At 37.4% G+C, this 24,052-nt stretch overlaps 1 protein-coding gene across 3 annotated transcripts in view; it reads right to left on the bottom strand.

Moving 5' to 3' along the window:
• Positions 1-24,052, bottom strand: part of USP9X (ubiquitin specific peptidase 9 X-linked) — a 96,617-nt gene that overhangs the window by 12,663 nt on the left and 59,902 nt on the right. Inside the window, exons 23-38 of one of the 3 annotated variants that reach the window (XM_014876762.2) lie at positions 23,592-23,870; positions 20,329-20,454; positions 18,187-18,312; positions 15,363-15,529; positions 12,042-12,150; positions 11,300-11,446; positions 11,036-11,182; positions 10,004-10,226; positions 7,489-7,709; positions 6,899-7,089; positions 6,300-6,473; positions 4,283-4,424; positions 3,373-4,123; positions 2,746-2,869; positions 1,300-1,525; positions 96-225 (exon numbers count right to left, since the gene is read on the bottom strand). In XM_014876762.2, coding sequence (XP_014732248.1) covers positions 96-225; positions 1,300-1,525; positions 2,746-2,869; positions 3,373-4,123; positions 4,283-4,424; positions 6,300-6,473; positions 6,899-7,089; positions 7,489-7,709; positions 10,004-10,226; positions 11,036-11,182; positions 11,300-11,446; positions 12,042-12,150; positions 15,363-15,529; positions 18,187-18,312; positions 20,329-20,454; positions 23,592-23,870 — 3,283 coding nt within the window. The remainder of the gene's footprint in view (positions 1-95; positions 226-1,299; positions 1,526-2,745; positions 2,870-3,372; positions 4,124-4,282; positions 4,425-6,299; positions 6,474-6,898; positions 7,090-7,488; positions 7,710-10,003; positions 10,227-11,035; positions 11,183-11,299; positions 11,447-12,041; positions 12,151-15,362; positions 15,530-18,186; positions 18,313-20,328; positions 20,455-23,591; positions 23,871-24,052) is intronic. The other 2 variants (XM_014876764.2, XM_088160386.1) reach the window with 2 other exon arrangements.

The raw sequence follows: 24,052 nt of genomic DNA, 5'->3' as shown, positions 1-24,052 counted from the left end.
ATGGAACACTGGATCCTCCTGCTGTTATCTCTGTAACTGGATCATCAATAAAGCCCCAGTTTATTACAGTTCATCAGTAAAAGCAATTTGCTTACCTAGATTGGCATACATGACAAACAGATTGAAATACTGCTGCAAGTGGCGCCCATGTTCAGATACTTCCCTTCTTAGAAGATTCAGTACCGCTCTCAGTAAGTGATCACTTAAACTTAAGTTATCGTAAGCCTACAGGAAGAAACAAGTTCTACTGTTAGTGGCTGAATCTATCATATCTTTATTTAGTTTCTACTTTTTACTATGATAGAAAACAAAACTGGTTGAAAGGTATGGGATTTATACAAGCTCCAAAGTACCAGCAGTGGTCAGTCTTCTGTGTCTCACACAGAGAAAAAGACACAGACAGACAGGGAGCAAGACTCCCATCACTCACTACCATGTCAGTCGAAGAAATGATGCAGCTAAAAGAAACTTTTAACTGGGGTTTTTTTCCAATAGCAGATAGGTCTAAATACTCAAGAAACACACATGCAATTCCACTATTAACTTTGTAGACTAAGACAACCAAATCACCCCCACAGGTGTATCTCAAATACCTCACAGTACAGAACACTTCCTAAGGCTATGGAGCTTTAACTTAATTCTTAACAAACTTTTTTGCTGGACACAGTAGTGAAAACATTCTGAGAAGGTAAGTGGAACCATGTAAGCAAAAAGAGACATTAAAACATGACAAAGCAAAGGCTCAAAACAGTTGATCTTATCTAATAGACTCCAAACAAAAATACTGTTATGACAAGTATCACAATAAGATACAGGGTTTTTTTGTTGTTGTTTGTCAATTCTAGGTGTGTACAATCAGGCAATCCACTGTCTACTCTTACACTTTGACAATTTTACTGTTGCAAGATAAAACTTAGATTAGAACTTAGGGAACTCCTGCAGATTTTTAGGTTAGTGTATTTGTTTGTTTGTGGGGGTTTGTTTTTTAGTTCAGAATAAAAACAAGTGTTCACTTCCCTAGACATTACTTCACTAAAATAGCCACTGGGTTTTTTTGCATATTTCACACTCTCAGCTCAAAGCTCCCACTGAGCCTCCACAGAGATTTACAAATGAGGGGAAACTGAACCCTCTGACAGCAACTCTCTAACTGGTTGAGTTACACCCTATTTCGTAGTGCAAAATGGGCTGTTCAGCTTTCCAGCCAACACTGATGCATCTGCTCCAGAGTTTACGTTAAATGCTTATAAGAAAAGGTAAGAATAACTTTCAAAAGCTTTTCATTAGAAAATTAAATACCTGACTGGAAGGTCCAGGAGAGGCAAAAGGTGATTGACATGGTCCATCTTGCAATGAAAAATGTGCAATAAATACTATCAGTTTTGCAAATGCACCCCTCACTTCTGCACTGGGGCATTCCAGGAGATACTCAGAGAAGCGGTTTGAAACATTAAAAAGGACGTTGTGTGCAAACCAAAAGCGTACATTCTTGCTGTGACGGAGCAGGATGCACAGGGCATCATACCTGAAACACGAGATGACACAGTTATGACCAAATGCAAACATTAATGAATTTTGGCAGACAAGTTCTTTTGCAGGGTTTGAAGAAAATATGTCTTAAAGGTGATCCCTGAACATTTTTGTTCACAAAATGATTCTAATGAGATAATTTGTAGTTCTTACAGTGATCTTCTTACAAGCAATCAGAAATGAAGATATCCTTCAATTAAAAACCTAACACTTCACTGTAGTATTTTACTTTTAGCACCTGTTAAGAATTATGACACCATTACATCCCCTAACTACTCCTCAAAGCAGGTCCTATTTGGGCAGCCACCATTCTCTCTGTACTGGAACTGGGGAGAAGATGAGCAGCAGAGAACACAGGTGGATTTCATATGCTGTGTATACAACACATAACTAAATATGTAAGCTAACAAGAATTTATAGTCTCATTTAGAGATCTTAGAAAAACCCACAGAATGAAAAACCAATACCCAAAGACTAAAATATCTGTTTCAGAGAGGGCCTTGCATTACTCAGTCCTTTCACCAGAATATCTGAACTCTTCTTCATCTCAAATTAAAAGGAGTAACTTAAGCTACTCTGGAAGTTGCTGCTGGGGATATGAATTTGTCATTATTACACAATTAGTCACTAGTACCTGGTAAACTACTGGCCATGAATACCAGATCTTCTCTCTAATTTGACCAGCAGTAACCCACAATCCTCTCCCTAGCAGAGAATAACCCAGCTGAAGGACTAAAACGAGTAAAATGGAACTGTTTGTCACAGTGTGGATTTGAATTACAGGCCCCATAGCAATGTACATAAAGTACTCTGCCAACAGTGTCTCAGAGGCTATATATGTTTCATAAACAGAATTCAAATATAAGCTACAGCAATGGCTTGTAAAGAGCTTTGTTTAAAACTACTAAAACAATGTATAAACCATTCTGAATTTGTCAGAAAACATAACCTGTTAGTTCTGTGCTAGTGATAGCTTCCATTCTTTTATTCTTTTTAAAAGACAAACAAAAAGACAGAGTTAAGTTCTGTTTCAAAACGAAATTTGAAGCTGTTCAGGTCAGCAGGATATTTTAAGGCTCAAATTCTTCCCAGTATTTTCCCAATATTTTCTAATTTTCCCCCCTTTTCATGTGCACCTTCACCATGTAACTAAATGGGATCTTTTAACAGACATCAAACTTCCAAAATTGTAATTGTTGTTAAAAGACAAAATACCAATCACTAGCAGGGCCACGGACTATTTTCTTTGTATGAAATCCTGTGGTGAAGAGAAATCTAGCAGCAAGCTGAATACTAATCATAGTTATTTCTTCTGCTTCAGGCAACAGATGATCTTGTCCTAAAGAAAAATCAGAATACTCACATGTAGACAAAGTAAAAGCAATTTTTAATAATTTAACTTATTTCAGATTACTGATTTGTCTGGTATGGTGTTCCAATTTTAAAATAAACTTGATCAAACAGCATCTAGCTTCTATATTGTGAAATTTGAAAACATAAGCTTTAATACAGGTACCTGGAGGCTAACATATGTCTTTTACAAATTCAGCATCTCACCTTCGAGAACTGTTTTCAACAAATGAGCCCTCAAACTTGAGTATTTGATTTATACAGCAACTGAGTAATAGCCGATAATTTATCAAAATATATTTTGCTAAATATTCTGGCAAGTCATCACTGATGAACAGCTCAACAAGAGGTCTAACTGCAGAAATCCAGAAGGACAAGAGTATTCAAAGCAGGACACACCAAATTTTCACTGGCTAGATAAATCCTTGGCCACACAAAGCAAAACTCTTCTTGCAAGAAATGAACCCAGAATTATCATACTACCATACTAACCTGGAGGAGGGTTTAGGTAGACACTATTACAAGTAAGCAACTTCTTTATGAACTGGAAATATTCCAGGCTGTACTGCATCCGATTGTGCATGAACTGCACGTTCTGCTTCCGCACACTTCGCTCGATGGCTGAGGGCATTTTAATCTGGTGGGGTTTAGTGGTGATAGCAATTTCTGAAATATATTTTATTAGTTCATTGTCTTTGTCTATTGTGTCCATGCGTTCATAAAAAAGAATGTAAGCATTCCACCACCTCTTCTGGCGCCTGTAGGACATTCGCTTCATCATGTGATCAAACACTTCGCCCATGTACTCTCCCCCAAAACACTGATTTTTCATCTCTTCATCGTCATCCATTTTACACTCTGTCACATCTCCATCATCAAATTTGTACCACCTGTTCTTCTCACCATCTCCACCATTCCTCTGGATAATGTAAGAGTAGTAATGTCCGCCGCTGGCCTGGCCGCTGTGCACAAGCACACCCACGAGTCTGTATTTTGTGCTCCCAGAGTGTTCATTTTCCGACTGCTCATTTTGTATTATCTGATTTTCAGGGTTCACGTCATCCCCTTCCAATTTTGCTACACCTGCCACTGTGTAAGGCTCCATGTCCAGTTCTCGTGGAAATTCAAAATAATCATTGAATTTGATTGCACATTCCCTTTCCCAGTCATAATCAAATCGTTTCAACTGGATTGCAAGAACTGGAGGCAACTTCTTAATCAACAAGCGTTTCACTGTATCCACCTAAAAAAGGACATGAACAGTTAGCAGCTCTCAAATTTCCATTCATATCCTCTCACCAAATACCAAACTGAGTAATGAAAGGATGACTTTTCTCGCCAAACATGAACTAAGACTGTACATCACAGTTGTACACAAATTTAATGTATAAGGAATCATTACCTTTTTGTTGCATTTTTCACAATGATATGCATTTGCACCTTCCAATAAATCTCCTTTGACGTACTGCTCCAAAGAATCAAGAAGGTTTTGGTGATTCCTTATATCTACATTCAGAGTTGTGAAAGATTCCTCACACTCGTACCTAGCAATGAACAGGTAAATGTATGAGAAAGGTAGGAAAGTGTTCAACTTTTTATTTTTCACATGTGCTACAGTGCGTAAGCAGTAAAAGAACTGAACTTTTTTTTTAACTGCAGTTTTCCTACAGTTACCTTACAGTATCTGCATACTGTAATTTTATGGTCAGGAATTAGACTGATAAACATAAATACTGTATCACACCTAAAGACAACTGTTCAAAACAGATGCCAATTCAGCAAAAAAACAAACAAAAAGCCTTTTTATTTTCTATCTAAAAGACCCTAAATCACCATCTTCATAAAACCTCTTTGAATGTTTATGACTGGCTTTGACACTATGTTCTAAATATAATCTACAAACAAATCTCTAGCAATGAACCAGCAATGCTTGACAGACAACCGATTGATACATCCTGGAAACAATTTTTTGTTTTTAAAGATAAAGAAGTGATGAATAAATTTTAAAAGCTGCATCTATTCCAGTGTAACACTGAAAGGCTTGTTTCCCTGATAAGCAATCAAGCATTCAAAGGCTAAATAAATAAATATTCAGAAACACTTCAACCAACAGCAATATTCATTCATCCAATAAATAACTTATAAAAAAACATAGAAAGGCTGTTAATTTGCCATACACAAATCCACAGTTCCGTTACTATCAGCTTTCTTCTCCCTAAACTACAATCAGGGTAACATTTTTATAAGTAACATTATGGAAATCCAGTAGAGTTCCAAAAACACAGAAAAGACTTCACGGTATTACATAATATCAGGAATGAATGGTAACTCACATTGCTTCTGGTCTAGATCTGCCATTTAATTATCCATTGCATAGAAATAAAATCAGTAAAATTGCAGTACTTCAACTCACTTCTAGTCACTCATTGTAACCCATGAAACCTAAGATGTTCACTTTACAAATTCTTCTTATTTATACATTGTGTTAATTGAAGTTGAAAGATTACCACAATAAAATCCATTTGTATCATTTTTTCCAGTATTTTAATTGCTAACTAAAGCTAAAGGAAATTTTCAAAACAAAGAGAATTTGCAATGGCAATGTACAGAGATATGTACTGTTAAAGAATCCCACAGGATCTGAACGGTAAGAAGGCCAACTGATAGTGACAGAAATAAACACAATAACAAAAAAAAAGCCAAATGCTAAAAAGAATAAGCTCATCATTAGGCCATCCTGAATTTAACATGCAATTTTAACCATCCATTGCAAGAAGAGAGACAGATTTAAAAGTCTGAGGAATTACAACTTCACAATACCAAGCTCTATTCCTTCATTAAGAACTATCATCGAAACAGTGAGCAGACTTGCAATCTGATTTGGCATGGGCTGGTTTCTTGTATATCTTCTACAAAGCCGAATTTCACTATTCACATTTAAAGTTAACTACAAATACAGCAGAAGCCTTTAGAAAAAGATGACCTTTCTACACCATTGTCCTTAATTACAGGTGACATGGTGAGTATGAACAGTTTTACACATGGGAACTGGAGATTCCTACTTGGTTCAGCTCTAAATACACATTACGGAAAACTGAAGACAGCCACAATTGTTGCCCAGGTATTAAAATTTTCTACATTGCATCTGGTTCCTACAATTGTTTTCACTTTTAACATGAAAAAGCATCATCTTTTCCTGCCTTGATCAATACATAATGCTTCACACAGAATCTGTGAAGTAGAAGCAATAATGCTTAAGTACATCAAGACACTTGCAGACTAATGAATGTTCAACTGCAGAAAAAATAAGGTAGCAAAACTATTAGCTTAAAACCCCACTCTTGACTCTAATTACTTTTATAAGGACACAAGCATGGGTTGTTTTTCTATAAAAAAAGATTCAAGTCTTCAACACTTACCGATGCGGGCATCCTTGACAAATCTTCTGATCAGCAAAGGACCCTCCTAAAACTTTACTTAACATTGCTGGATGGCCCAAAGCTTTTAAAGCTTCATCTAAACTGTCCACCAAAGAATTAAAAAATTCTAAAGCATCGTGTTGTTCACGTAGATTTACAGGTTCACCCCAGAGTCTGAAAATGAAAGCACATTTTGTCAAATGTTTTTTGTTTTGTTTGCCAACAATTTCTTTTGGAAAAAAAATATTATTCAAGCTTCTACCCCCTCCTCCTTAAAGAGCCAAACTACTGGTTTTTGATGTATTGTATGACCTGTTGTTCTGTTCCTGACACTTTCTGGTAAGTAAAAACAAGCTCCTGTGTAAAACTTCATACTTAATTCAAAGTCTCACTATCAAAAACTGCTAAAATTCAGAAGAATCACCCTGCTTTACTGAACCTTAGTTTATTAATAGACATCTACAGAATGGTAACAAGGCAGATAAAACTGCACAACTTCTGTTAATTTACATTTTACATCATTGCCATTCTACTATGATTAGTTTTTTTGCACTTCAGGGATCCAGTGAACAAACATCAATACTCAATTTTCTACTTACCTAAACTGTTTCCAAAACCCTCTTGGTACATAGTACTGTAGCCTGGAAGCTGCTAAATGGCCAAAAATTACTTGGAGATGCCTCAAAACTCCAATATTGTACTCTTTTCTATCTTCAGTTTTGCTCAGTGCTGGTTTGTCTTCATACTGATGTGGATAACCAAACACATCATCTCGTGGGTCAACATTGCTCTGAAAAGAAGAAAATTTGTGCAATTCACTTTCATATGTAGCCATCTCATAGTTAGTTTTATCCCTTGTTTAATTTGACAATCTAAGGTGTTTCATACTCAGCTGAAAATCTAAATACTGTCTTTGTTTGCATTAACAGAGGTGTGGTGGCAGAAATAAGGTGCAGTGCTTTCCAGTAGAAATGCCTGAGGAGGAATTCTGCAAACCCTGCCACGTGGATCTTCTGAAGTGCCCCTCTGGCAGTGAACCTATTCAAGTATGAAATATTATCCTATTTTCCCCATGGATATCAGTGGAAATCAAAGTGATTGATTAGCAAGTGAAATTTATTATACCCTTTTCATTAAAAAAAAGTAATTACAATGTAAATATTAGGTAATTTTATATAATTAAATTTACCTCATTGTCCTGCTTTTCATCCCCAGACATGTCATCATCTACATCACTGCCTGTGCCTTCAATTGCAAGAATCCCGTTCCTGATGGCTGGAATCATGTACAGCTGCTGAATGACAGAATTCATGTAACAAGTGGCACCAGCATTTTTCAGTCCCACAAATCCCTTTGGCGGTCGAGGCCCAACAGGTGGCAGATATTCCCATTCTGTGAGTGCTTCACAAGCTAAGAGAAAACAGCAGAATGGGGTCAGGGAACTGCTTTGTTATAAAATAAAAAGGACATCAATGCAGTACAAAGGGCAGTTACATAAAATTATTATTAGTCTGTATCATACTGCAATTTAATATAAATGTTCTACCAGAAAACTTAATTGCTAAAATTAATGCAACTTCTATGAAGGGCAGTTCCATCTGTAATCTTAACATTGTAACATTTTCTTCTACCGTGTAACTAAAGAAGAGGTCAGGCAAAAAGTCTATTTATATATGAAATAAAAGTCTTTACTCAATACCAGCAAGTTTCTTAGCTCAAGAATTCAGTTGAATGAATATAGAATATATAACCAATTTATAAGCCTTTCAAAAATTATAATACTCTCAAAAATTTACAATCCTTAAAAAAATACAGTATTTCACTTAAGCCTCACTTTTTCTTGCCAGGATGGGAAATAGTTTTAGTAAATGCTATCTATATAACTTGATATATATTTTTTCTTCCTGAGTCTCCTCTTTCAGGTCCCTCACATCTCTTCAACAACATTTATGATAACCTAAACTAACCTGTTGTTCTGTAGTTTTAACACAAAAGATTCTGATATAAGAGAGCATGCCTATTTATTTACAAGCAGATTTGGTATATGAATCCAGAGTATGCACAGTTCATACACGTGTTCTCTCTTCTGCCTGCCATACCACAGAGCTCTGGTGCTCTATTGTGCTTATCAAACACTTGAACGGAAGGGAATGCCATGAAATCCCCCTAATTGTGAGGTGAGAAGAAATACACTACTTCCCACTAGAAAAGGGTGAAGAAAGAAGGATAAGGCAGAGGGGAAAACAATAAAGCTGCCCTTTTAATTTATTCATCTGAGATGGAACTGAACAGGAAGAGACTGCAAAATCTCCAGTGACTCACTGATAGCACCATTCAAGCAATGGTGGTGGCAAATCTGCTCTGAGAGGTAGTGGACAATTTCCTCTTTTGGATACTATTTTTAGTTGCTTATGGTTTTGCTAAACTCTGAGTTTAAACATTCTGTTAAATCACACAATGGTTTGGGTTGGAAGGACCTTTAAAAATCACCTAGTCCAACCCCCTGCCATGGGCCAGGATATCTTCCAGTACATCAGACTGCTCAGGGCCCCAACCGACCTGGCCTGGAACACTTCCTGGGATGAGGGATCCACAACTGGGCACCTGTTCCAGTGTCTCAGCATTCTCATAGTGAAGAATTTCTTCCTTGTGTCCAATCTAAATCTACTCTCAGTTTAAAATCATCACCTCTTGTCCTGTAACTACAGGGCCTGGTACAAAACTTTTTCTCTGCCTTTCTTATAAACCATGTTTAAGTAATGAAGGTCACAAGAAGGTATCCCTGGAATCTTCCCTTCTCCAGGCTGAACAACCCCATTGCTCCCAGCCCTTCTCATCATATGAGCTTGGGTTTCCTTGGTTTGATGGTGTTTGGATTTTGTTTGGTGGCTGTTGATTTTTTTTCCTTTTCCCTTTTAATATTACAGCAGAATGGTTCCAGTGTCCCTTTAGGGCTGGAGAAGATACAGTGTGAAATACTTTTTTATGACAATAATAATCTGTGCTAAAAACAAGCCTTTTTCCATCCTTCTGAAAATTAGCCCAAATTTCATTTGACTATTGTCTTTTGAAGCACTAACATTTGCAAGTTTTTTAACAGACTGCAATCACTAGAATCTTTCTCCAGTGAGAGGGAGAAAGTTCTTTCAGTGCAGAGCTGTGGTAAGACAAGGCCAAAATGGAGCCCGCAAAATGACTACGATAAGCAGAGAATGAGTTCAGAACTAAAAAGAGAAGCAGGACAGAGGACCTGTGTCTGTGTATGGACAATGATGACAAATCAGGTGAGCAACCAAGAGACTGGCTCTAAAGCTAAGCTGAAGATACCTGGTGAGGCTCTGGGATTGGTTAGCAAGAGCCTGAAATGATGAGACAGAAGTAGAAGATACAGACAGAACGAGGTTCCTGGGAGCTGGTATGGACAAAGGGGAGTAGTCAGAGACTGGGACAGGAAGGGTCAGGCTGTGCAAGTGACTGGGGCTGGAATTTGGATGCGGCCATGGAATGCAAGTCAGTACATTTACTGCATAAAGAAAAACAAATAAAGGCTACGCTGGCAAACTGATTTTGCAACATTAGAAGCAGCCACAAACAAACCCCAAACTAAAAAAATCAGCATTTGGTTCAGAGGATAATATAAACAAAACCTAAACATGATATATACATTAAAGAGTAGAAAATAGATAATTAAAAGTATTACATACTAGTGATTGCTGTACCTATGTAATACATTTCAGTCAACGTGTCTACTATCTGCTTGAGATTTCGCACACATCCAACTGCTAGTGCAACGAGGAGCTCAAAGCCAGCATTAATAGTAGCTGGTGAACTACAGACTGGTATGGCCTGCTCAGCAGGCAATTCTCCATTTCTCATGTATTGTAGATAAACATTGGATGCTGGAAAGATGAAATCATCTATCAACTCCTGAAAAAAAGACAATAAATCACCTGTTACCATGGAAATTATTTTTAAGAGAGTAAGGGTTATTACATAAATGAATGTCTGAGAACCAGAGGGATACTTAAAAAAAAAAAAAAAAACAACAAGAGTAAAAATTGAGACCAGTACCATGAGCTTTTAAATATAGAACAGAAGAACTCCTTCTAAAGTGGTTCCCTGCAAACCCACCTCCCCACTGAAAGTTAAAAATAAATCTGTACTGTTCTTGATCAGTAAAAAATTTCTTTTGCAAAACCATATTATCTGCAAAACTCTTTAGTGCTGAAAAACCAACACTCCTGCTCTATAATATCAGAGGTACAAAGAAAAGGTGTTATTAAAGAGATGCTCAGATGTGATGCATTTGTTCAAACCTGCCCTAAGCATTAATAACACTAATTAAGAACATGTGCAGGAAAGACATTACAGGGTAATGAAGGAAAGCAGTCTTGTACAGGACTATCCTGTATCTAGCTTACTATCTTTGTGTAATGTTTGTCAAGTACTGGAATACAGTAACAGTGAGAATATGAATGCACTTTATGAATAAAACATGCAATTTAAAAAAATGTTTTAAAAGAAAACATTAGAAGGAAACATTAGTAAAGAAAATATTAAAAGCATTTTTATGGATACAGCCCAGAAGATGTGAAGCTTCTTTTTACTTATTTATAGGTAAAACAAGCAACAACAACAAAAAAAAGCAAACCAAAAATCCACCCCGCCTCAAAAACAACCCTGAAACTCACAAAGACAAAAAAATCTGCTCTAGAGATCAAAAAACTTGAACTTACTTTAATGAGATTAGCACCTCCTTTTTCACAACCAATATGGTATTTTTTCTCAGGTGTCTGGAACGCTAACAACTCTTTTGTTACTCCAAGGTGACCCTCCAAGATTGTTTCTTCAACACCTGTTTCTCCAGTTCTTTTTACTTCATCCTGCCATTTAAGAGAAAGTTAGGATACTCCAAATAGCAAACATTAAGCTCAGAGCTGCAGTTTACAACAAAGCAGCAAAAACCTAATTATCAAGAATAAACTGATCCTGAAACTTACCCTGATTCTCTTAAGCCAGTCGATTTCATTATTGAGAAGAACTTCAGCATTGGGTACATTAATATTACTGTTGTAAGCATAGTTAAGAAGATGTCTTAAGAGGGTGAAGTAGTCTCCAGAATGCTTAGCTCTCTCTCTTGCAGTGCTCTGTGTAAGCCAAAAGCAAATGAAAATTTATACACACTTCTACTTACAGTGCAACATCAACATATTTTCCCTAAACCTCACAGTAAACATAAAAGAAAACAAGTGTAAGATAATTTTTAACCTTTTAGAAGTTTAAAATTGTATTTAGCTGCTAATGAATGACTTCTGAACTTTTAGTAGCAATTTCTATACCTGAATGGGAAAAAGAAAAACAAATCAAAACTTTTGATCAAATGTTCAAGAGAGCCATGAGCATGGGGAGCTGAAAAGCCCTGGCAGGACCAATAGGAGAAGGCACTGTCAGTATCTCTCTAACATGCTAATGATTTTTACTTAAAAGTTAGCAATCACCAAAGACCAAATACAGACATTAAAGACTATTGTTCATGTTCTTATCAGAAAATGCAATAGAGTCCCTTTCCCCCTGATCTAGCTCAAATGGACATCACCTGTGCTGCTTGCCTGTAGGTCAGAAGCAATCTATATTTTAGTGACTGTTATTAAGAGCAATTTGTCTTTTCTATTGCAGGTATTTTGTCCTATTACTTTTTTTACAGACAGCCCCATATTGAAGACTTTATCCCTGAAAACTTACCCCTAGAACAGTAAACAGCAGGGTAATGAAGAAAAGGAGAGGTCTCTGTCCCATGCAACACCTGGTAGCCATTAAAAAGAATTGCTCCTGTGCCATCTGACGAACGGTTCTGGAAATAATTTAATAGAAACATTAAATTCAATCTCCCTATCCAAACAGGACATAAATTAAATTTGTGTTTATCTGCTTAATGCCATTTTCTAAAACTGAACATAACGTAAGAAACAGGAAGTTTAATTATTCCCTACCCATCGTATTATTTTTCCTTGCAGTGAAATTTCAGATGCATGAATTATGTTACAAAACCTGTTCCACAAATCAAATACTTAAAGGTAATAGAAAAAGAAACTTAAAAACACCTAACCACTACACCTTTGCAACTGACAGCAAATATTGCATAACACAACAATTTGCAATCCTAAGTAATTTTTTTTCCTAATCAAGCACCAGTTTTACCTGGTAAGACATGCCAGAACTACTCCAGTAAAACTGCTTTTATGTGTCACTGCAGCAGTTTTCTGAGTATCTCTGAAGTGATCAAAATTTATCATTAGTAAGACGTATGAGATGATGACTTTCCTGAAAATTCAAGTGGTTATAATTGAAGGAAATTTTCCACCTCAGAACCTAATCTAATCAGTAGAGCATTGCAGGAACGGATAAGCTTCAGTAAAAAAATATATTTAAGGCAAATTCTTTTCTTTCAAGTTGTAGGATTAATTGTCTGAGCCTTGTAAAAACTGTTAGGAATAACATTTTTGTGTAGGAAGAGACTACAAATGAATGCTGAATGAATGATTTTATGAAAGTATCTCAACATATGAAAAACTGAGTTTTGTAGTGTCTGTTTGGTGTGGCTGTCTTCGTTTTGTGCCCATGGAGTCGGGCGGAAAGCACAGCAAAGAATCCTAAAAGTCCTTTCAGAGCTTTTTCATGCGTGGTTAACTGTGGTTTCAAAGCCACACAAGGATGACCTTGAGGTAAGAGCAAAGATTCACCTGGATGAGCACCCATCTCTGCTACCATGCACAAAGCAACGTGCACAGGAAGAAGGAATCATGCAGTGACACTTCTCCAGAACATTCTCTCAGCTTCTAACAATCTGTGGTTCAAGAAGAGTACCAGGAGCAATATTTCAGAGCCCTCACTGGACAAGTTAATGAAAGAGCCACTCAAACCATTTCCAAACTGAAGGTTTGCACTGGTTAAAGTTATGCTCAAGAAGGTCTTATACAAAGAACACAGCTCTCCATTTGTTCTCCCCTTGCTACTTCTGATGGTCTCTGTAGTATTCTCCTCACACCATTCATCTCTCTTTCAGTATGAAATGCCTCCAGCTATTCAGCTGTTCCTCAGATGGAAGTCATTGCAGAGCTTTGATCTCCCTTGTCACCCTTCTCTGATCTTTGCAAGTTCTCCTACTCTGCTCTGAGTTGCAGCAGACTGTGGGGTGGGGCTGGTCTGTTTTGTTCTTAACAATAATTGACATTTTATGGGGTCTGATTGCTGAGCCAACGTTTTTGTAGAACATCTCACAGAAAGTTATTTTAAGATACAATCCTTCAACTGCTTAGGATACATTGCATAGATACTCCTCAGGTCTGTGCGCTTGAAGGCAGAATGAAGTAGATAAAGGTGGTATTTTCCTACAGTGAGAAATGTGACCAATGTGACAGGCCTCACACTGTTATGTTTCTAAGCAGTATGCAGTGTTTGAATACAAGTATTACATTTCTGTGAAGCTACAACCATCTAAGAGCTCTTAAGAAATCATGAGAGGGATGCAGCTGCCTGAGCACAGGCATTTCGTGCTGTTTTAGACACATGATGACAGCATAGAGCTGGCACACAGGACATGAGCTGCACAATGAACTCACACTCAGCAGGAGGAACACCTGGAGGTCAAGCACCTCCCTTAAGGCTGGCAACCTGAATCCTGCCCTAGTGAGAGCTCCAGAAGACAGGTTTCTTTTCAGTTAATAGAAAGTCTCTTCAGTGCAAGTGCCACTGCTTTACACCAGCACAAAGAATTTTAATGTATTTACACACACACATATGGCCATCAAACACTTCGCAGAAATCAGAAGAATATTTCTGGGTTCCAGGATTATTTAGGACTGTTTGGTTATCTTCTCTTAACTAAGCCAGTCTTACATTCAGAGGACAACACTAAAATCAATTACCTTGTAGGAGAAAAACTCCTCTAGCATTTAGTATTAAACGTTTTGCATTGTTTCTCAATTTAGAGGTAGCATGGTTATGCTCAGAGGAAACAGAAGTCTCAGTCAAACTCTAAAAAACAAACAATCCATCTGATCTTTTCTAGAAAGATCCTATTTGTGAGAACTGAACTTGGTCATCTTCTTTGTCTTTTATGGTGCACCAAAAATACTTTCTCACATATATATTACTGCTCACATTGTTCTCTGAGCATAGGAGATTTGAAAACAATAGTTGTGGAAAGATATTCAGAGTTCTGTCTGGTATTTGCTAAACTTTCTCTGCACTGCAAACACTGATTTGTTTCCACATTAATTCAGAAGAGAAACAATTTAGCAGCTTAGTTCAGCTTCACCATCTTCATTTCTAAAGCAGTCTTATGTTTCCACTCATGTTTACGCTATTCTATCATGTAACAATGAACAGTGCACTATTCTAAGTGAGATTATCATATTTATCACAGGTTTTACAGGCATATGAGAGAAAAGAGCTCAGTGGTAGCTTCTTGTACTGACAGTATGAACTACTTTTCCATAGAATGAGTGATACAAACAAGCTTCAATGAAACTGAACATTCATATACCACATGCTGCAAACTAATAACGCTTGTGGTATTTCTGGTAACCCTCCATAGTTTCACTGTGTGAAGAGTTCACTCTAAAGAGATGCTCTGATGATACTATTGACCCTTTCATTAAGGCAAATATTCTTAAACATAAGACTTTTCAACCTGTTTATCTATCTGTTCAAAAGTCAAAAACCCCAAAACACAAATTCTGACCCATTCATCTGAGAGCACCATAATCTGACTCCCTTTAAAACTCCCTAAAAAAAGGCTTAAGACACTACTAAGTTCGGATCTCTGTCATTTCTCAATGAAAAGTTAGAATATTCATGAAACAACAGTATCTTAAAAAAATGAAAATTAACTCTGTAGTAACAGATCAAAACACTGGCGATTAAGTTTAATAGCATATAACAACTTTCCTGAAAACACCCACCCCAATACTTCACAATTTCAGATGGGCTGAAGCCACGGCTCTGCATTTAGGCTTTACATTCATTCTGAATTGTAAAATAACAGATGTGACCAAAACTTACTTGCTGTGACAGTGCAATAGTAAATCAATAATAAATGTCTGCCACGCCTTCTCTTTACTGAGTGCATCCAGTGCCGTTGGAATCAAAGCAAAGCACAGGGTCATCACCTCCAGTGCTTCACAGCAAACTTGTTCATCTTCCATGTCTGGTTCATTTCCTGCATTTGTCTGTGAAAACAAACAAGAGTGCACGAAGTGGGTACAGAAAACAATCCCAAGAAACCCAACTGGTTCCAAGGTATATCACTAAACACAAACACAAACCACAGCTTTGTACACTAAGTGATTATCAGTGCCAGATCGGAGCCAAAGCACTGTGTGGGATGACTTTAGAAGTGTGCTTCTCAAAGGAGGATTCCAGGCGTGAACTTATGGAACCAGAAGTTCAATAGGAAGCTTGTAGACAACATTTACACCAGTCAGTACTGTTGGGAGTTTGGGAGTTTTTCTTGGTTCGAATCTGGGGTTTTGTTTGTTGGGATTTTTTTCTGTTTTTTTCTTTACCACTCAAAACATGGCATTTAAAGCTTGGAAAACACTTACTACTTTGTTAAACTGAGAAAGGCTATAGCATAATTAATTCATCAGTCCAGTTTTACAAGGCTTTGACACTCGCAACTTATTTGACCAAAAGCTTTTTAATACTGCTAGAATTTATAAATCACTTTGCTGTTTTTCAGAAACATGAAAGAGCTGTTCAAGTTTTAAACATAGCTGATGTGGTGATTTTTGACATAGAAAATAACAGTACTGCTAATTGGTGCATAGATTACTTCTTAAACTGAACACCTGAATTAATTGAGTTGATTTTGGTACATTTTTTCAAAATAAATATTTTGAGAATAATGGCAAACCCTCTCCTCCATCTAGAAGTCATTAGTTCAAGAAATTCCAAAGAAATTGAAGTGTGCAGGTCTCAATTTGTCATTTATAAATCATGAATTCAGGTTAGTCACAATAACTAGAGACATTAATATTTGTTTTATATGTGGAAAGGTATCAAGATTAATTAGGCAGAAAGATGGGATTACAATGCAGAGGACTGAACTAATTGTGAACAGGCCAAAATATGCCTCCCTCTGGCAACAAACACTATTTTGTCTATGCACAACAACTAAAAAATCAGAGGCAGTCACTGCACTGCAGCAGGAGGATATGGCAGTTCTGACACAACTCGAGATCAGAAAGCAAATGTAGAATGCCTTCAGCAAGTTCAGAACTGCACCTGCTCTGCACTGAAGCCCTGGTTAGGAAGGAAAGTTATTTCTGCACAGCTGCAGGGACCCAGGATAAAGGCAAAATGCATTTTATACTCAATGAAGTACTTCTCTGCACTCAGGCACCCAGAGCTGGGGGGGTCTGTACATTGTAATATTCAATCTTTTTAAAGCCATCATAAAAATTGCTTCCTATGATCTATAACCAGATATGGTTCTCTTAAACTGTGTCTTTTCTTCCATGATATTCCTCTATTTCTTGGGTACTTTCCTCTCTTTTAGTGTTATATTAACAAAGTATACTTTATTCCCCCTTCTTGTTACTTCTGCAATTACCTCATCTTTTGAATTTCCAATTTTTCCCCTTCAATTTTTATTTTCCTTTTGCATAGCAGAAATCAAATGCAGCTGTCGTTTATTACAAATGTCCATATAAGTGTCAATAAATAGAAAAAAAACAAAAATGAAAAATCCACAAAATCATGTGAAAGATGATCAGTAATACACAGCTTAAACTTCACCTCTTTTAAAACTTCCATTACCTCAAAGTATTTTTACAGAACTTAACTGAAATTTTTTAACCTAGAAAAATGTTTAAAAAGTACACTTCGGTTCTGTTTTCTTTTAGGTATACTTTCTCTAGTGCACCACTGCTCTTAAAGCACCCTGTGAATAGATATAAGAGCTTATCTTCATGTGCCTGGACTGTCACACTAACTAAATCATGTTCTACATGCAAGTATCACCTAAAAAAAACCCCAAACCCCAATTTATTTCATGAAGAAGTCATGCTCACAGCAACAGAAGCAGATGCCACTACAACTCTAGAAAGCTAATGGAGAGGTGTTGAGTTTTGGTGCAGTAAATATCCTTCTTTCAACTGATCATTTAAACACAACAGCAAATGAACCAAGAATTAAGTCTCCCTACATTTTCCTTTTCCTTTTACTCTCAGGTAAGTATTGATGAGTATTAAACCTGATTTTGTAAGACAAAAAAAGGAAAATGCTTTTTAAAATGACTGTCAAAATACAGATTATTATTTCCTGTAACTGTAGACAACATTAAACACAAGGTGTGTGATAATGTACTGACACAGAACTCCCAACTCCAAGCTATCTGTGTAAACCACATGTGAAACTATGAATAAAAGAAGAAAAGCCACACAGAATTAGCAATTTATTTTTTTTCCAGTGCTTCTCACATCACTCTGCACTTCTTTCTCATTCTAGACTGCACATATGCTTTGAATCACTTCTGTAGAACAGACCTTTTAAGTTTGAAGACTAGACAAATTAGCATTGCAGGAAATGCTTATGCTTTATTTAGATGCAGAATCTAACTGGGCTGAAAACATGTTACAGCAGTTATAGAACTGGTGCATTTTTGAACTGACACCAGATTCAAGTTACAATTCAACAATTACAGAGAAAAGGAATTTGGAATAGAAAATTAAGCTGTGTTATGAAAATGGCACGTACTGGATTCTGAAATACATCATTGTATCCACCTGAAAGCTCATCACATTCTAAACCTGACCAGGTCAACATCCCCTTTTGTACAGAAACAAACAGTTATACAGAAAAGTAGTTGTTCAAGGATTCTTACCTTTTCATAGATTTTACTAATTTCCTCATTCGAGCTGAAAACCAGCTGAACTGACCCACAACCTGATGCCCAAACAATTTTTTGTACTGCCCTGATAACACAGATGTCAGGGATGTATTTTGAAGCCTGAAAAAAAGAGAAATTAACTAAAGTAACATTAAAATACAGCTGCAAATAACATTACAATGGATTCCAAATCCCCACAAATTTCACAGAAAACTTAACATTTAAAATGTTCAAGATCGTGTTTTCTTAAATAGAAAACAGATGATGTATCTTTAGAGTATTTATATTTCACTTATGTAAAATTCCATTTTTTTAAAGTAGGATGTAGGCAACTCTGATTCTAAGACTTAGCAGAAACTACCAATTTCAATGCTAAAACCTTCTTTATTTAGGGAAAAAACCCAAGAAACAACCAAGCATTCATCTGGAAGGCAGCCAGCCTCTTAAGCAATGTAAACAGTTGAAGTTATTTTAGGGTTTCTCCCCATGGTGTGCTAGCTGATAGCCAGCTTGAACACACTGATGCTATCAAATATGTGATCATTATATGAAGGGATTGCTTCACGTTCAAGACACAGAGGGTTGAACATTAGTAAGAACACAGCTCATGTATTTAATGAATGCAGTCATTCCTCAGTACTTTGTGCATGGTCTGAGTTAACATCCAGTAGTTTTTACTGATATACACACATTACCAAACATTCTACAACTGCTATTATTCATGGTTCACATACATGACTTTCAAAAAAATTACCAAACTTATCTGAAGTCTATATTCAAAACAGAATTGTCCAAAAATAGGTAATCTCTAAAGGTAGATGGCAGACAGTTCTCAAGGATTTCAAGTTTCATTTTTCTAATGCTCAGACAACGAAAAAATAGGAGACCCTAAGAAGCTGAGCTGGTTAGGTATCTGCATCAGGAAACCTGAACAATGTGCATTCTTGTACTGATATGGACAATAAGAGAATTTACAAGAAAAATAAAAGGCATTTTATCTTTGTCACAAGCAAAACAACCTTAGAGCAACAGTGTCCCAAGAAGAGTAATAGGGTTTCATTTATCTCATTGTAGTTTTAAAATCTTTAAGTATAAAAGTTTTTTAAAAAGGTGAATGATTCCTCTCTGTGCTGAAGTCTTCTCTCCGGCCTATGGAAACTACGTCAGATTAATTTTTCAAAAAATTGTGAGATCGGTTGAAGAGAGTCTTTTCATCAAAACATGAAAAGGAAAAAAAATCTTCCAAAGGCAAACTACAATACATAAGAAATTTAGATCTACAGCAGTATTCATAATTTCAGAAAATTACAGACAAATCCTCTGCAGCAATACTGTTAAACACATTCAGATTTCGTTTGCATTGATGTGTTTGGTCAAAGAAAAATAGTTTATTTCTTTATTAGCAGGCCTCTAAGAAAGACAATGGCAGAATTTAAAAAGCTTTCCTCACATCTCACCTCAAAAGATATTTCTTCTATAGAAGAAATTTCATTAAATCAGAGTTCAATTGATTTTACACCTATGGATGCAAAACCATCACTGATGGAAGGCAGATGGCTCAGTCTTGCAGTGCAGCACATTGTGCTTTCTTTAGACACTGCCCTTTGTTCTCAAGGGATAGTGCACTTGTCAACACCAAGATGAGAATACAATAATATCTTCTACCTAGATGTCTCTGAAATGTTTTGGAGATAGTTTTCAGATATGCTATACAGTACAGAAACACTGCATTTATGGCTTCCACCCTGGAAACCGAGGGATCCAGATGAACGTGGAAGAGGAAGACAAAGCAGTCTGATTTTAGCTCCTGGTGAATTCAGCTGAATTCACTAACGTGTTCACTACCATGATTCCTGATTCCAGATCCAAATGGGCTTTGGCCACACCATACACATAAGACCACTATGTTTGCAAAGCACATTGTTTAGCCTTACTGAGGTTTTAATTTGTCATTAATGCATCTTCAATATATAAAGATACACTGGCAATGATTTTAGATTTTTCTCTTTCATATGACCATTACCTAAAACATTTTAAAAAGAAAATCTGTGTCTCACAAAGCAACAAATTTAAGGATTAAGAAAATAGAAAAGATGCTATAAGGAAAAAGGTGATACAAGAAAGGAATTCACCAACCTCATCAGATATTTGCTGTGCAAGACGTATTGCTACATTTCTCAGCATGCACTCTGAAGTTGGATTAGGAATGTTTTGTAGGGCATTTTGTAGCACCACTGCCTGGTCATGCGTAGCCTGGTTTATCTGGAAGAAAGTATTTCTCATACTTACTTTTACATGGGAAAAAGAGCAAAAAGATATGAAGATCTAAAATTACTTGGAAAGGTTTGGTAGAAGTAGATAAGATCTTGGAAGGAAAACTACTTAATGCAAAGGCCAACATAAATAAACTTCCTCATTTTCAAACAGATACCATCACATCTGAAGACACTATACTGCAGTGTACAGTAACAGAGTACAAGTAGTTAAAAGGAAAGGCACTTGCTCAAAACTTATCAGGTTTGAGGGCTTGTTTATTGATCAGATTACTTCAAGTTAGCAGATTTTTTTTCTGTTACAATGTCTCCTTCCCTTTCAGTAGATGTGGGAAAGAAAGGGTTTGGTAAAACACTGGGTCTCCCTCTAGATTAGAAAAGAGTGTCCAGACAGAATACAGCTGCAGTTTTCATTATACTGAAGTACACTTTGAACATTCGATTAAAGTTACTCTTGAAGAATTCTGTTCTAAATTATCCCTCCTGTTTTTTATATTTTCAAAACAGAAACAGCAAGACAAGTTTTCATCTTTTTTTGTATTGGTTTGAGCATAGATCCCTCTCTCCTTAGTCTGCCAGAGCTTCATAATTTTGACAAAACCTGAAATGGCTGTTTTCTTCTCACAAACAAAAGATGGTGTGCTGTGGTACAAGTTAAAACAGAAGAGTTTCTTCATTTTCCTGTACCAGTTCGTTCAAAAAGCCCATCTCAAATGCTGCTCAAAAGACACACTGTGAGGCTGCTGTGTAAGGTCTGGTGTTGGTCACTTCCCTTGTTTTGTCAGCTTCACTAAGACACTTGATTCAGGGAGCAAAGTTACAGAGCCTCCACTGAAGACTAACAGAGCTTCCACAGTCATTCAGCTATTGAATGCTATTGGAAGCGATCAACAGCAATATATATGGGGTAAATCAGTTCTGTGTCCCAGAACACTGCATTTAACATTATTAATTCAATCTTCTATGAAATCAAGGAAGAAAGAAACAATTTTAAAGGTACTAGTGACAGCAACAGACCAGTAACTGAAAAAACTATAGACACATAATTTTGGTTGCCTCCTTCTCTTAAATACTGATGGAAAGCCAAGACAGAAAGTAATGCTTTGGTACTTATGCTTTAGGTAAGAGAAATGAAAGGTTTTAACAAATTTCACCTGTATCCCAGGGGAATAAAAAAATACCAAAGTCCTTCAAAGAGGATGATGGTGACAGTAAGAACAATCATGTTTTTTTCCAATAAATCAGTTATTATTAAATCAGATGTTTGCAACTCTAAATAGTTAAAGTCAGCAATTGCAGACAAATGTTACTACCTCCTAAGAAGTCAGCCTAAGTCTGTCTCAAACAGTACTTCAAGACTTAAGTGATGCAACATGTATTCCAAACTGGCCTTTAAATAACTGTTGTAAGAAAACAGGGCAGTAAAACTTACCCATTTTAGACAGACAAAAGACAGAGTAGCAAACATGTCTGCTTTAATATATTCCTATTATACTCTAACATGAGACATAAAAAGGGATCTTCACTTCATTGTAATCATTAAGAGTTCAGATTTACTTGAAAAAGAATCCTTTATGTATCTTCCAAGAGATGCAGCTAACCAGAACAGAGATTTAAGGAGAATGTATTTCTCTGAATCAGAGATGGATCTTAGTCAATACTGTGGAATGAAGTGCTCTGAAGTGGGGTTCTCTGTGTACTCCTGAATATAGGTTGAGCGACCTAGCAACTATTTGGGATGGAACCTCACAAATGGGGAATTCCCGTCTACCACAGAATATGCGGAGTTGGAAGGGCCCCACAACGATCATCAAGTCCCACTCATGGCACAGCACAGAAGCATCCCCAGGAGTCACACTGTGTGCCTGAGAGCACTGTCCACACACTCCTTGAGCTCTGTCAGGCTGGTGCTGTGACCACTGCCTTGGGGAGCCTGTTCAGTGCCCACCCACCCTCTAGGGTAAGAACCTTTTCCTAATATTCAACCTAAACCTCCACTGACAAAGCTTCAGGCCATTTCCTCAGTCCTGTCACTGTCACCACAGAGCAGAGATCAGTGCCTGCCCCTCTTCACCTCAAGAGGAAGTTGTGACTGCAGTGAGGTCTCAGTCTCCTACACACTAAACAGACACAGTGCCCTCAGCTGCTCCTCATACAGCTCCTCCTCAAGGCCCTTCACCACCCCTGCTGCCTTCCTTTGGATGGTTCTCAGAGCTTCATACCCTTATATTGTGGTGCCCCCATCACTCGAGGTGAGGCTGCCACAGCCCAGAGCAGAGCGGGACAATCCCCTCCCTTGTCCGGTTGGTGATGCTGTCCCTGATGTCCCTCAGGACACGATGTCCCTCCCGGCTGCCAAGGCACTGCTGACTCATATTCAACTGGCCATCAAGCAGGACACCCAGGTCCCTTTCTGTGTCACTGTTTTCCAGCATCTCATTCCTCAGGCCATATATCCAGGGTTGCCCCATCCTAGGTGCAGAATCTGGCACTAGCCCTTGTTGAACTCCATACAATTGGTGATTGCCCAATCCTCTCATTTGTTGAGATCTGTCTGCAGGGCCTCCCTGCCCCCCACGCAATCAACAGCTCCTCTCAGTTTTGTATTATCTGCAAATTTGCTCAGTGTCCCTTCCACTCCTGCATCCAGGTCATTTATAAAGATGTTGAAGAGCACAGGGCTGAGAATGAAGCCCTGCAGAACCCCACCTGTGACAGGTCACCAGTCTGATGTCACCATTCACTGTAACCCTTTGTGCCCAACCTGTGAGCCAGCTGCTCACACATCACATGGTGTGTTTATCCTGCTGTGGGCTGGACATTTTGTCCAGAAGGATAAACAGAGTTAAAAATGAGAAGTTACCTGTACTGACAATCATGCAAACCACTGAAAATCATATACAGAGCAAGTGCATCTCACACCTAACTTTAGAGTCACCAAGAAATAGGATTTGTTTAGTAAGCTGATCTCTTTTTTAGAACTGCAAAATATCTGAAAGTATTGTGAGTTCTTGATATGCAACACATTCAAAGAATAGACTACCAATGAAAAGTTAAGAGACGTTGCTGCACACATTATAAAACACAGAGCAGATTGCTATTTGCAGCAAGGAAGATTTGTATTACCGGCGAAATTGTACTTGTGCCTTCCACAACTGGCTGACAAGCTTCTGCCACAGCTCGAACATGGCCATATCCAATTGCTGTTAGCAATAATTTGGCTATTTTTAGAGCATTAAGGTAGGCACCCCTTCGAGTTTCCATATCTGCATTTGGCAGGAAGTTATTTCTGGTCAGCATGCTCAGCACAAGAGGCAAACCACCACTTTTCAGGAAGTTGTATTGGAAGTCACTGGCATCTTCTCCCAGAGGTGCACTGGCAGGCATTAACAAGGCATAAACAACCTGTAAGAAGAAAATAAAGAGTTATCTAATAGAAATGCACCAGCTTGGATATAGATGACTGAACACGACATTTTGTATCAATACTACATAGCATTGCTTTGATAGCACTGGTCATACATGTGTTTATTCCAGTAAATTGTTAAGTATTTTCAATTGTTAATTTCAAACCAGAATTTTGATCT

Source organism: Sturnus vulgaris, chromosome 2, assembly GCF_052056855.1.
Source record: "Sturnus vulgaris isolate bStuVul1 chromosome 2, bStuVul1.hap1, whole genome shotgun sequence".
In the NCBI taxonomy this organism is placed as follows: Eukaryota; Metazoa; Chordata; class Aves; order Passeriformes; family Sturnidae; genus Sturnus; species Sturnus vulgaris.
This window is presented reverse-complemented; position numbering and strand designations above follow the sequence as displayed.